General features: G+C 39.1%; 1 protein-coding gene across 2 annotated transcripts in view; it reads left to right on the top strand.

Moving 5' to 3' along the window:
* Nucleotides 1-15,646, top strand: part of CERS3 (ceramide synthase 3) — a 94,148-nt gene that overhangs the window by 62,017 nt on the left and 16,485 nt on the right. For both annotated transcript variants that reach the window (XM_072402658.1, XM_072402657.1), the window contains one exon: nt 12,607-12,725. In XM_072402658.1, the coding sequence (XP_072258759.1) occupies nt 12,607-12,725 (119 nt within the window). The remainder of the gene's footprint in view (nt 1-12,606; nt 12,726-15,646) is intronic.

The raw sequence follows: 15,646 nt of genomic DNA, 5'->3' as shown, positions 1-15,646 counted from the left end.
GAGCTGATTGTTGGAAAAATAGAGTCAATTTAGGCTGCAAAAATATAATATAATACATTTAATAGTTTCCTTTGCTGCATATATTGTAATGTGTATTCCTTTCAGAAAACACAGGAGCAATGTCCAATGCAAGTCTATGAGCGTTAGATTTTTTTTTCTAGCTGAACAGAAAATATCTCAGGAGGGCACTGCTGGTCTTTGGTGTGAACCAAAAGGGTTGGAGTGTGGTCTGGGGGAATAGGGGAATTTTTGGCTTATGGTGCATATGTATCATGATGCTTGACATATAATCACGGGGCAAACATTACCTATAGCTTAAGAAATAAAATAAAACAATGCACCTTCTACCTTAGCAGTTAGAAAACATGTGCGGTTAGAGGTCATACACAGCCTAACCCAGGCATGGGCAAACTACGGTCCAATAGGGATGTTTCTCCGGCCCTTGCCAGTGTCGCCCCGTGCAGGGTCAGGAGAAGGACCCCGCTGGGTGGGGAGTGCACCGGCCAGAGCCGCGGAACACGTCTCCCAGATCTGAGCCTGCAATTGGAGAGTGGGCGGGGTTATGCCATCATGACATCACATTCAGGGGTGTCATGATGGCATAACCCCGTCCACTCTCCCATCGGCCCGGTCCCCCTGTCAAATTTATTTTCAGATTGTTGCCCAAGTCAAAAAGTTTGCCCTCCCCTGGCCTAACCTCTGGCACTTTTTGTATCTGTGTTTAGGGGCATTGAGCTTCTGTCCAAGGCATAATTTTGACATCAGAGACACTTCTTAGACTACTCAGAATTTATTAATATATGCTTTGACCTGCAGTTGGTATTTTTGTGGTCTGCATCTGACCTTCTTCCCAATGACTTGTATGCACATGCAAAACCTGCAGCGAACAAGGCTATCAGTGTTAGCTTTAAAAAGGACATCATTCATGTTTTTGGGCAATGGAGTTGTTATATTAGTAAGTGCAGTTTAAGTTGCTGCCTTACTCATGTAGATGGAATTGTAGTGATCAAATCCTTCAAAAGGACAACTCACCTGTCTATTCCTCAGATCTCCTCTCTATCCAAAAACTTCAGGCTCCGACAGGATGTTCCCGTGCACCAGAATGGGGTTGACTTACTAAAGAAGATTTAGCTGTTCACTTAGCATTGGTAGTTATCACTTAGCTTGGGGAATGTAGTAAAAATTATTTTGCAAAGAATACTCAGTCCTATACAATACAGGGAAATGAATAAATCATGATTTCTGCCTGACCATGGCCGAAGTCAGCAGAGCTTTTTTACAATGATTTTGGCATTACAACAGTTAGGCTACGTACACACGTCAGATGATTCTTATCTGATAATCACCTCAGGGCTGATATCGGGTGAGAATCTGGTGTGTGTACAGCACTCATCATACGTCATTTATGGATCGATTCTATAAAAAAGCAGGACCATTCTACCATCCACAGTACTTAGCTGTGGATCCTTCAATGGGTGTAAGTTTGACAGACTGCAAATGACAGACTGCACATTATGAATCTTTGCCAAGCCTAAAACTTTATTGGCCTCTAGAAAACCATTGGGGCAACAGAACAGACAAAGGCTCCCCTAGTGAAACCTAATTGTAGAAGTCCTGTAAACATACCGAATATTCAATAATCCATTAACCTTTTCTGTTTATAGTTGAGTAATTATTGGTAATGCATTGGAGTGTGCATGTGTGGTGATTAACTTCAGGCAGGAATGATAACTAACATTTTCATTTGGTTTGAAGCATAATTTATTGCAATTTTACATTTTGTTGCAGGAATGCTGGCTATAAATGTAGTATATGTCACTGGAATTAAAAGGAAAGGGTGTCTGAAACACCAGAATGAGTAGCACAGATGAGGAGTCCACTTATAGCGTACCTAAACTCAGAAAATTCACTTTACATAAAAGGATAGACAATTCTGTTGTGCAACACCCTTTAAAAAAAAAGTGCACGCGGTGCAGCACCACCCCGAGCATCTCGGTAAATTTAGGATGCCCGAGCATCTCGGTAAATTTGGTATCCAGATCAGGACTGCTGGTGATGCCGCGTTGCAAGTGTAGCCAAGGTAGCCCAAAGAAGAAAACACAATGGGCCTGATTTGGTAAAGCTGGAGAGGATACACTTTCCTCAGTGAACCTTTGTGATCCAGCAAACTTGGAATTGATCTGATCCAGGATTCAAAACATTTGCTAGCAAATAGCAAATGACTTTGCAGAAATCCATCCCAGATTTGCTGGATCACCCAGCTTCACTGCTGAAAGTGTATCCTCTCCAGCCTCGGAGAGCTTTAATAAATCAGGAGTGTGGATCTAGGCCTGTCCATGCTTAGAACAGAGAGGGTCTGTCTGAAGTGATGAATGAACTAAAGCAGCAGCGAGAATCTTTCATCAGAACCAGGATTCTGAATGTTATTTGCTTCTGTCATATGCCAGTGCAAACTCTTGCAATGCAAGCAATGTGTGTTTGCTGAGATAATGACAAATAAATACAGGGCAAAGGTCCCAAATTACACGGTGGTATGTGTGCTGTGTTATTTAAAACTCTTTGTTTAAAGAGTAAGAAGACTCCTAAACATAGGTTTTTTTATTTTTTTATACCTTTTGGCCTTCATCGTCTTCAGAAGAACCAACTAACCCTCCCCACTCTAAAATTACCGGAACGTTGCACTGAGGTCTATTTACATCCATCATCCCACCCCCATAGAAATCTTTAATTCTTTTGCTTACATTGATATGAAGGAGCTGGAGGAGAGATGTAAACTTTTGCCATGGGTCCCGGGACTGCAGTCTCTGTAATTTTGGAGCTTTAAGGGTGGACAAAGTCAGTTGAAACTTATAAAAGTTTTCTTCTACCTTTAAAGCTGTGTTACTATGTGATCAGTGACTTCTACATTAAATATCTTCCTAATTTAGTTTTATTAGGTCTGATTAATTAAAGCTCCTCAAAGCTGTAGAGAACACACTTTCATTAGTGTGATCGAGCAAACCTGGAATGGATTTCTTCAAAGTCATTTGTTATTTGCTACCAAATGTTTTGAATCCTGGACCAGATCCATTCCAGGTTTGCTGCATCACTCAGCTTCACTGATATAAGTGTATCCTCTCCAGCCTTGGAGAGCTTTATCAAGTCAGGCCTATTGACTGTATATTTTTTTCTATTTTAGTAGTTAAAACAAAAACTACATCAGAATTCTTCAGAAGTTCTAATTCCACCCAATGTAAACAGAGCTACAACTGCAGTAAAACAAAGCAGTGATGTTATGTAGCTTCCTCATCTGGTTTTATAACACACCAAATACAACAAGAAGCTGTTGACTTTGATTTGGACTGTAAAGTTGTGGTAGGAAGTGATCACATTTTAGATGAAACTTTAACATGATTATGAAACCATGTGTAACTGCCAGTTGATGTACGTAAATGTGCAAACAGTCACTACGCAATACCTTGTTAACAGGATTCTAATTATCATACTTACAAAAGTCAGGCAGCACTATGAATAATATATTAGGAGTTTAGGCAAGAGAGAAAAGAAGCAAAAAGCAAGTTTTTTTTGGCAGTATGTATTAAATATTAGATACAGATTCAAAGCAGTGATTCTTTGAGATTTAATGATTGTAACAGACATTTCAAATGTTCATTGTTAATCCCCACCTCGTTTCAGAGTACGAGGTTCTATGAGGTATTCAACTATACAGGCATTACTACTTCCTCCTAATATGTTCATAATGAAAACTCAAGTTACTTGAAACATTACTAAAAAGGCCCTTAAGTCTATTTTTATCCCAATGCGTTTCACCTTAATGGCTTCCTCAGGGGAACTTGAGACAGATAAATTTTACCTATTTTTAATATATATAAACAGGAGTGTATTCTTTAGGTGCTGTATTCACGGATGCACGATGATGATCTAGCTAAACGGGGTTATACTATGTGTATCCGGTGTACGTTCTTCTCTATCCCTTCAGCGTTTGCCTATAAAAGTCTCTTCCTGGTATGCGTAGTTGTAGGGAAGGGGAATGAGCACTGTGGCTCTTTCCAAAATGCTCATTCCCCTTTCTCTCTTTCTCTAACTTGAATGTCCAGCGGTTGGCTACGTACGTTTAGCTAATATGAAAAATGTGACTGTGTGCTTTTCAATGTAATAAGCCATAGTTGCTGCAAAGGAAAATGATCAAGCTATCTTACAGAATTTATACATATACATATTATATATTTTTTTTTGGCCAGCATTCCTTATAAGGAATATCTAGGTAAAATTATTATCATTATTATTATTAATAAACAGGATTTATATAGCGCCAACATATTACGCAGCGCTGTACATTAAATAGGGGTTGCAAATGACAGACAAATACAGACGGTGATCCAGGAGGAGAGGACCCTGCCCCGTAGAGCTTACAGTCTAGTAGGTGGGGAAATTTACACACAATAGGAGGGGGATTTGTAGTGGTGGTAAGTAGTGATGGTTTCAAAAGACAGTAGGCAAGTTTGAAAAAAATGGGTTTTGAGTGCTCTTTCAAGGAGAAGGAGCAGGGAAAATTTGCCTTGAGACTTAGCTCTGATGAGGCCATTGGCCACTTTAGTAAGGGCTGTTTCAGTGGAGTGGGCAGCTCGAAAACCAGACTGGAGAGGGTCAAGGAGAGAGTTGGTGCTCAGGTAATGGGTGAGTCTTTTGTAGACAAGGCGTTCTAGAAGTTTGGAGACAAATGGGAGAAGGTTTCATAGTTTTGATTGGGTAGAGCAGGATTGGACCCCTTTTCAAATTTTTGTTGCTGTCCGTGGGGGAGAAAATTAGCACTCTATTTGTAGCTGTCAGGGAAAATCTACAACTTTAAAAGATAACCCCAAAATAGGAGGTGAAGGTGTTTCAGGGACCTCTTATTTTAGGAGGTTCCCTTTTTTTTTTCTTTTTGTATCCCTGGGCAAAGAGTAAAGGGAATGTCCTCAGTGGTTAAAATCCTGGCAGGGATGTCAGAAAGAATGAACTGTGTAGTTGTTATGTCATTCTGGCCTGGTCAATCAAGATGGCCAAAGTCCCCAAATCCCAAAAAGTATCAGAAGTAGATGTCGGTGTTGTCAGTGCCCTTCATGTCGGGCAGGGTAATTTTGGCACTGGATAGCTGGACTAAAAAACAGCCCATGTACTGTATATGGATTTCTACTATGTAGTAAGCAGTTTGGCAAGAGTCCAGCTTTAAAAAATGACATACAAATTCACTTTAAATGTGTTTAAACAAAAATGATAATAAACACTGCTGAATTTTCATAGATAGAATGATTTCTGAATAATTTGCCTGTGCAAACATTCATGTTGCACATTGTACATATTGTACAGACATGCAAAACATCTATTGTTTCCTGCCACAATGCAAACTGTAATGAGAATCCCAGAGTTCTGGTATGTGGCACAAATTAAAAATGTTCACATATTTCAGTCACCAGTAACTAGTAGCTGTTATTTCAGCTGGGAGTCGGCTGTGCCCTCTTTGCAATATAAATCACCCTGAAAAAACACTCCAGGTGCCTCTGGGAATAGTTGAAGTACACTTCAGATGTGCTTCTTGTTTAAAGTGATAAAACGGTAAATGTGTAAAGCAGCTTCACTTCCTAAAAACATTCCTGTAATATTCTTCATTTTTCAGCTGTAAATAAACACTTTCACATGCCATTCCCTTTGGCTTCCTGGCATCCAGTTTTGGCCACCATACAGCAAGCCATGTCTGTTCATTAGGATTACATGGCTGCTGGAACCTCCTCCAATCTTCCTGTGTTCCTAAATGGTGCTGATGGTACAGCAATTCTAAGCAGAATGATAGTAAGGCAATGCTGATGAGACCCGGGCTGACTTACACACGTCAGGTGATTGTCACCTGAGACAAACATTTATGTTCACCTAGCCTGTGTACAGCGGTCCCTGAACATTCACCAATCTGTCCTGATGGATGACTGATGATTGATCCTCCACTGGAGGAGATCAAAGAGGGGCGCTACTTGCTCGTCCTCTCCCTTCCCCCTCCTTAAAACAGAATGACGCTGTGTGTACAGCGCTCATTCATTTATCTATCACTGGAAAGATTGTTTCCAGCAACAATAATCTGACGTCTGTCTGTACAAGGCTAAAGACACATTCTGGTTGATTTACTTGAAAAGGATATATCACTTTGCTTAAAGCGGAACTAAACTGAAAATAAAAAATTCACACCTTCAATTCCCGCAGATCCCTAGATGGCGCTGGACCTTCCTTCAATCTGTCCTAGGGCAGAGGGAGCCCAGGGTGCTGCCATCTTCGGTCTTCTCTTCCGTCTTCTTTTTGTCTTCCTGCTACGTCACCCGATCTTGCAATGCACAGGTGTGAGATCAGGTGTCGTAGCCTGCTGTAAAGGGGGGAAAAAATAGAGCCGATCTTACTGCGTTAGATCAGCATCTGACCCTTAGTGGAAAAAATGCCCCTTCTGCGCATGCCCAAGACCAAGACTAAACTGAAAACCAAAAATTTACACTTACCTTTAATCCCGCAGGTCCCCCGATAGCATTGGTCCTTCCAGCGATCTGGTCCCACGTCGTCCTGGGTTTCCTCAGTGCCGGGCGCGGCCATCTCCATTCTTCTCTCCACTCTTCTTCACTCTTTTTGACACGTCACCCTATCTTGCACTGCGCAGGTACGAGATCAGCTGAGTGCAAGATCGGGTGACGTAGCCGCTGTGAAGGGGGAAAAAAAAGAGAGATAATTTCATTGCGCTTGCAGACTTGCACATTCTTTGCAAAGAGCTAAGTGAATTATCCCTTGTAAGGTTATATTTACCCATAGAAAGTGTACATCTTAAACTTGTTTAGTAAATCATCCCCAAAGTATCCTTTATCCAAATTATTTTTACATAGTAGAGAAGCATATTTCATTGATGGATCTTTTGTGACGGATACCCAGAGCTATTAGGCATGTAGGAGAGAATATTGCAAAAGGGATTTCGGCTGTCCTTTTGTGCAATAATGATGGCCTGATCAAGCATTTTTAAAAGAGGAACTTTATTTCCTTTCTTAACTTTAATAATAGATTGTCTGTAGCCTCTGTCTTACAAGGTCTTTGTTTTCTTATGCAAAAAATTACAATACAAAAGTTACATTTTAACTAAAAAGGTATTGTATGGAAGTGGGAAAGAGGTCACTGTGCTAGGCCCTTAGTGTTTATCTATAAAGATAAAATCTTTTCAAGTAAAAGTTATGTAATATATTGATTTTGCGTGATCTTGTATAAAGTTATATAAAAGCTTAGATCTTTATTGACTCATTATTCATAATGTAAAATAAACCAAACTTACAGCTGGCCGAGTGTGTTTTATAAACTTAGGGTAAAAAATTACTTTCTTTGTTATTTTATGATAAAGGAAGAACTTTCTTGTGAATATGGGGTGAGACCAGACTGTAGACTAATGTCAGTGATATAAAGGAAAACCTAAAGCAGAATATTCACTGATACAAGCTGCCATTACTGACCTGGTTCTAAAAAATTGCAGCTTTCCTGGTTGGCGTTCCTCTGCCTTTATTATTTTCTTTACCCCGAATGAGTTTGGTCTTGAGGTGTTTAGCTAATCGTGGCACAATGTGTCACACGGTTATCTGCATTCTTGTTTTAGGTGTCTGACTCTCAACTGAAAACAAAAGATCAGACAGCTTTTTTCCTGCTACTTTTAAGGTATACTTTGGTCAAAATTGAAGCCTAGAGATACGTACTTGGTGTAAAGTCTATCCGCTCAGTTTTCCATCCAGACAATTCTTTATTACATTAGTCCACCCCACCCTCCTTTGTCTGTAATCTGATGATCCTGATATGTACATGCTGCTGATGTTGGAAGACACTCCTCAGTGCATGTCTCATGTAAAGAAAGGCTGATGTAAATTAATGCAGTTACTAATTTTCTTACCACCATCAATCAGATTCATGCTTTCAATGTGAATGCATTTGGTGATTCAGAGAAAAAAGTTACACAGCTCATTTTCTGACCACATGAACACCCCACCTAAAGCAGAACTTAAGTTCCCCTTTAAAAATCTGTGCTCAGGCAGGGCTTTATTGCAGGAAGAAACAGATGACTTACCTTTTGCAATAAGCATTTTACCTGCCTGATCGCCATCTCTCCTTTTAAAATTTGCTAAGCTTGGATACCCAGCACATCCCTTGTGGTTGTTGGCCAAAGATTGATTTAAGGAAAAGTAGAAGGAGGAAGATGGTTGCGCCCAGGATTGAACGGGAACAGGTGAGTATACAAAAGCGTTTAGTTCTGCTTTAATGTTTTCTTTTTCTCCTTTTCCTCCCATGTTGCAGTGCTCTGCTTGGTGATTGTCCCAGTGTTATCACTTGGGGTAGGGAAACATTCTGCAGTCATGGATGTCACAGTGGCAGTGAGATACAGACAGCAATTAGCCTTCCTATACTTTATTAGTTTAATGTGTTTTTGTTAGTGTCCTCAGTGGACAAATTTACCATCACCTCCTGGCCTAACATGACGTGAGGTAAAATATCTGCAATAGGGACACAAATGGATGCAAAAAAACGTTTGAATGTGCATTCCTCCATGTTTCTTTTAGGAAAGGCATACATAACCATACAGATTCTGAAGAGTAGTTATGGATTGGTATTTTATACAGAATATTCCTAGTTCTATTTATCATCAGCAGAGCCTGCAGTAGTCAAGTTATCTGCTTCATTGCTTCTATTGTTTTACTCAGTTACTGTATGGTAACATTAGCAATCCAAACCCTAGTTTTCCCTATTGAATATATAATAATTATTGTTAACAATCTTATAACTCTTTACCACCATTATAATATAAAGTGTTTCACAAATTGTTGAAAATACCATAAAGGATTAACCAGTCTAACAGACAATAAAGTAAAAGATGATGCAAAAAGATTACAATACAAATGTTACATAGAGGTTGATACAGCAGGAAGTGAGGATTTTCACATACACAGATGGCTTCCTAACTGTCATATTGGGGTCATCTTTAGACCAAAATGACAGCTGATGTGGAACAACAAGCTGTCTAATAAAGGTAAATAGATGACGGCTTTGTTCTTGTATAGGTGTGGCCGCTTTTATCTACTTTGCTGTGAATGTTAGAAATGGTTCTTTTACATAAGCAGCACCTTCACATTAATGACGACCCCAGCAGGTGCCCATACTTTTCTATTCCCTTCCCATCCCCAATGTCTGCATTCTTCATGTGGAGCAGGGGTGTCAAACTCAAATACACAGAGGGCTGAAATGAAAAATTTAGACTAAGTCGCGGACCAAACTTGAAATGTATTGAAACAAGAACACAGGAGAAGAGCATGCGGATCAATTCACTGCATATTACTGCATGCTCTTCTCATGTGTTCCTGTTTCTTCTTTTTTGAGATTATTGTTTTTATTTTGCCAGAAAATGCATATCCCAGCATCACTTGCCTTTATAAAATGCGGGGCCACGCATAGGCAGAGACACGAGTGATGCTGGGATTTGTAGTAGCGGCATTGTACTCGCGTCTATAGAACAGCAGCCTAATATAAATTGCAGCTGGCCCACTGGAAACCGGAGTACCTGGAGGAGACCCACGCAAACACAGGGAGAACCTGCAAACTCCATGCAGATAGTGGTCTGGCCGAGATTCAAACCTGAGAACTAGCACTGCAAAAGGCCAGAGTGCTAATCTTCTGAGCCACCATCCACTGCCAATTTTGTGTTTTATTCTGATCAGAAAATTGGTAATCTAAAAGTTATAAAACCAAATATAACTTACATATTCAAGTGGAACTGGAGTCTAAACATTGCCATCGGGCATGTTCTTTATTGCAGAATGAACAGGCAATGTCATAAAATGAGCTTACCTGCCTAAATGCAATTTTTTTACATAACTCACCTGTTCCCGTTTCATCTCTGGCACCGTCATCTTCTTCCTAATTTCTCTCTTTAGTCATTTTGATTGGCCAGGCCAGGGTTATGTAACTGCTATGCAGGTGTGCAGGAGTTCATTCAGTCGCAGCAGCTGCAAGAGAAGCCGGGATGTGTCAGGAATCTTACAGGAACCAATCAGCTGTCATTTTAATATAGCCTTAATGGATGTTCCAGTGATTTATCACATGATTCCGAATGTTTTATTAAAAAATAACATTATGTGTCATGTGTCACAGACTGTGGTAAGTGAACTTACCCTGATTTCATCTTGTGTTAAAAATATTCATTGTCCTTTCTGTGCTCACTGACACTGGCAGCTATCAGATTCCCATTGTCAGCAAAGACAATGACACAGTGACACGGCCATCCCTACACACAACAGCTATTTAAAGGTGCAGCTTTGTTTACATAGGAATTTGCATGCTACATTGGGTTATTATGTCACAATTTTCTTTGTGCATAGCTCTCTCTTAACACCAAATGTGAAGTTTGTATTGAAATATAAGGTGTGTTGTCGGATGGTTTCTTTTTATTGTAATCCTGGACGTATCACATGACCAATAGACCGCATTAATACATATCCCCCCTCCTATTGTATGATACTTCCCCCACCTCCTAGATTGTAAGCTCCTCGGGGCAGGGTCCTCTCCTCCTCCTGTGTCACTGTCTGTCATTTGCAATCCCTATTTAATGTACAGCACTCCGTAATTTGTTGGCACTATATAAATCCTGTTTATTATTAATATTAAATTTATACTTGCTGACAAAAAAAATACCTTTCATATTTTGCACTCACATTGTCAAAGATTGGAATACAATTTCTGATCTGTATAATGCATCATTATCAATAGCAGCAGGGAGGGTTAAAACTGTTGTCAGTTTGTTATTTGGGGGGAGGAGAGGGGTGCCATTTTTGTTTCATTATGGAAACTTATCTTCACTTTCTGTCTTTAAGACTGAACTGATGTGTTTTGATCCAGCCATACACTTTTTAAAAGTATTGATCGGTAATTTTTGTTTTATTTTTGGACAGCACTAGAAGCTAGGTGTTCATTTGTTAATTTAATAACCAAGTAATAAAACTGAAACTGCCATTATTTGTCACATTGATATTTTATTGATTGCATTATGATCATTACACAGGAAATTATATCAGCTTAGGTCAAGGTGAACATCCACCGCAGACACTTTACAGTTTTGAATAAATAAATTGGTGAAATCAGTTGTAATACAGATTGATCATTGAAGTGAATGATGCAGTAAACACAGATGATTGCAAAGGATTGATCTGTATGCATAAATAATGTTATATCAACTGAAGATTACATTGAGAGGTAAGAGCATTACATAAAGGGCTGCAGAGAATCATTTCTATATTATTAAAAGTTGTACAGAGCCATCCCTGTGATATAAAACTCTGAAAGAGCCATCCATATAATATAAAGAGCTGCAGAGATCCATTCCTGTAATATAAAGAGCTGCAGAGAGCCATCCATATATTATAAAGTGCTGCAGAGATCCATCCCTGTAATATAAAGAGCTGCAGAGATCCATCCCTATAATATAAAGAGCTGCAGAGTGCCATTCTTTTAATATAAACATCCATCCTTATAACATAAAGAGCAGCAGAGATCTATTCCTATAATATAAAGAGCTGCAGAGAGCCATCCCTATAATTAGGAGCTGCAGAGAGCCATCCCTATATTTAAAAGAGCTGCAGAGATCCATCCCTAGAATATAAAGAGGTGCAGAGAGCCATCCCTATATTATAAAATGCTGCAGAGATCCATTCCTATAATATAAAGAGCTGCAGAGATCCATCCCTATAATATAAAGAGCTGCAGAGAGCCATCCCTATATTATAAAGTTCTGCAGAGATCCATTCCTGTAATATAAAGAGCTGCAGAGATCCATCCCTATAATATAAAGAGCTGCAGAGATCCATCCCTATAATATAAAGAGCTGCAGAGTGCCATTCTTTTAATATAAACATTCATCCTTATAACATAAAGAGCAGCAGAGATCCATTCCTATAATATAAAGAGCTGCAGAGATTCATTAAAGTGTTCAACCCAGACATTTTTTTAAGCTGGGTGGGAAGAAATTGTAAAAAGGTGGCATCCCCTGTATTGTGACCCAACTCTTCAGTAATCACCCAAAAACCTAGTAGTTACTGAAAAATGATGGGTGGAGAGCCTAACTAAAAGAGGCTGGGGAGAACACTGCATTCCTATATTATAAAACTTTGTACAGAGTCATCCCTGAGACATGAACTTTGCAGAGGGCCATCCCTATATAATAAAACTCTTTGCAGGGCCTTCCTAACATGACGTAGTGCTGCGGAGATGCATCACTAAAACACAAAGCCCTGCTGGGATGTACCCTATAACAGAAAGCTGAGCAGAGCCTATATCTTATTAAAGGAGGCAACCAAAATGCTTACTCAATCATTTGTGGAGGGTCTCAGTACAGACCACAGCATCATAATACCACGTCTGTAATGTTATATCTTGTTATACTTCATCCGATTCAGTGCTCATTGACTGCAGTGGCAGGAAAGTGATTAATGCAAAATTCACACAATATAGGGCAAAAATAGAAATCTCAAGCAGATAGAATCAATATATGTGACATTAATAACTGTAGCTTCTTTTTTCTAGACGGATGTCTATGGCTTGGCGAAGAAGATCAACCGCACAACATTGCAAGTGGAGCGATGGTTCAGGAGAAGACGGAATCAGGACCGGCCTGACGTGATGAAGAAATTTCAGGAATCTTGGTAAGAAAAAAGACAACCAGGGCTCTGATTGATCACTCAGCCCCAGCTCCATATAGCATAATCTGATTGTGTGGTATACAAATGAGGACAAAATAGGTTCAGAATAAAAAGTTACAGTACAGCTCACTGTATATCCAGCACTCCGACAGGAAGAGCTGCAGCTCTCTTTCAGTAATACACCGCTGTCATTTGTACCCTTACTTCTCTCCGTAGCCAATCCCTGGCCATTCATAGAATACCAAGTAGTCTATGATTGGCCAAAAAGAGAAGGTCCATCAGTGAATGTGAGTTTCTCATGCTGCAGCAGGTCTACACTGTGCATCAGCACTAAACAAAGGATTATTATCATTATTCCTATACAGTATTTATAAAGCGCCAAAATATTACACAGCACTTTACAAAGTCCATAGTCGAGTCACTAGCTGTCCTTCAAAGGGGCTCACAATCTAATGAATGTTTCTAATATGCACAGCAATGGGACAATAGGGGCTGTTCATTATTATAGTTGTTCATTAAGAATGAGCTGTCATTACCATGCCATGGCTTGTCACTGCATATTTAAAAATAAAATACCTTTTTTTTTTTTTTTTTTAAGATCCCACTGCTGAAATCCTAATATATATACAGTCATGGTCCCAGGTTTGAATCTGGGCCGGGACACTATCTGCATGGAGATTGCTGGTTCTCCCCGTTTTTGCATCAGTTTCCTCCCACATTACAAAAACATGCAGTTAGGGTAATTGGCTTCCCCCCAAAATTGAGACTGTGTTAAAGACATATGACTGAGATAAAGACATTAGATTGTGGGACAGCTAGTCACATGACTATGGACTTTGTACAGCGCTGCGTAATATATTGGTGCTATATAAATACTGTGTAATAATCATAATTATTATTGAGATTGGCTTTGTGTGTACTTTAATATTTTGGGCACAATGAACAAAGCAGATATTATTACATTTTCAGAATCTAGTTTCTTAGTTCTTGGGATGATTTCTCTGTCTTTGCACGTGGAATGAGCCATATAGATTCATTTAAATGTAATGGCTTTCCTTGGAGATTTATAATCATAACAGTCTGTGCAGAGTATATGCAGATCCTCGCTGACAACAAACTATTTGGTTAGCTCTTTCTGCTGATTGTGCGCAGTCGGTGACCACACCCTGCTGGCATAGCCGAGCCATAGCTGTGCCCAGCCTGTGAATCAGCACTGTGCTAATGTGTTGCTGTAAATAGCTGTAAGCCTAGAAAGGAAACTCTCTATCATTGGTTTCCCCATGGGATTTTACACAGCAACAGTGCATCCCGGGACTTGATGCTGGACCATTTATTTTTTCCTGCCTCGGGTGGCATTTTTCTGTGATTGTCTCGCTGTGCTGTAAAGAGTTTTTTTTTCCATTGCAGTCTAAACATGGAACTCTTTTTACATGTTATAAACCCTTTGTGAGCGATAACAAACATTTTCAGTGCCTGTAATTTGTCATTGCACTGATTGCAGGTAATCCTCCGATTATTACATGTCTTGCAAATATTGGATACAGTTTATATCATATAAAATAAAGAGAATAGAGAGAGAATAAAGAATCCAAATATTTTGTGTCTTAAAACAGTTTTCTTTTAGTTACTAAGAGACCAATATAAAGGTAACCATACCCATTAGACCGTAGTTGCCTTGTATAACAGTTATTCTCTACCAGACGTTGCCAGGGGTTCCATGAAAGGCGGCTGATTGATTATTTGATGATGCCTGTATAGTTTCGGCTGCCAGTTATAGTTTCATGACTTTAATAAAGATTTTAGTTTTTTATAAAGCTGGTATTCTATCCATTACTGTATAAGGGCATTCTTTCCATTGGCAACCAACTTAGGAATACATGCAAAAAAGCTAAAAAAAAAAGGGGACTTTCTTGGCATTAATCTTTAAATTGTTTTCTATAAAGACACACACGCGTTTATATATATATATATATATATATATATATATATATATATATATATATATATAAAATTACAAACACTCTTTATTAAAAAGCATAATTCAAATTTTCAAATTCCATAGATGAATCTCAATTGTTAATTGTTCAACGTGTTTCCTAGACTTATGTCCACTTCCTCAGGAACTCACTTGAGATCTGTAAATATTGTACAAACAAAAGAACATGTCAGATAAATGAGCATCATGGGTGGACATAGCTTTTTTCTAAAAGTAAAATAATGAAACAATAATAATTAAGACTCCCCTCTAGGGACCAGTCTCCTCAAAAAAAGCACAGGATGACCCAAAAGAAGCGGAAGCATCGACTGATGACCCCAATACATTGGTTTTAGCAGAAGTTCCCTAATTTGTTCCCCTGACCTGAATTAGTTTAAATTAGAACTAAACCATGCTATACTCCTGTGTCCTCATTCCATTGCAAGGCGCTACCACCTTCTTTTCTTCTGCATTCCAATCTTCGGTCATCTTGATTTGCCAGGTTGGGATGCTGCCTGTCCGTTTCTAAGACAAGCCTTACCTGACTGCAAATTTCAAAGTGCAAGTTCTGCTTTAAGGGTTCCTCAGGGGTAAAAAGGCTGAGAAAGGCTGGTGTATAATTTTCATAGAAAATAAAAAATTTAAATAAAGCATGGACATATTAAGAATATATGCCTTGGCAGTCACCAGATGCCTCATCTTGGGGTACATTGGATTGGATGGCAAAATCCAACCTGACCAACCTTTTATTTGGTGAGGCCATTTAGCCAAGTGATGTCTGCACACTGCTCCCCCTAGTGGCTAACACAGAAATCTCTACATGTGGCAGGTGGACAAATATAAAGAACAGAGAAAATATAAAAACATAAAAGTCTATTAAAAATTTGGACATTTGGGGTGATTTTTCAATTGCCTTATAGTATAGGGACCATGAATATTATTTTGTATT

The sequence above is a fragment of the Pyxicephalus adspersus genome, chromosome 2 (assembly GCF_032062135.1).
Source record: "Pyxicephalus adspersus chromosome 2, UCB_Pads_2.0, whole genome shotgun sequence".
Lineage (NCBI taxonomy): Eukaryota > Metazoa > Chordata > Amphibia > Anura > Pyxicephalidae > Pyxicephalus > Pyxicephalus adspersus.
The sequence above is the reverse complement of the archived record's forward strand: the minus strand, read 5'-3'. Positions and strand labels throughout refer to the sequence as shown.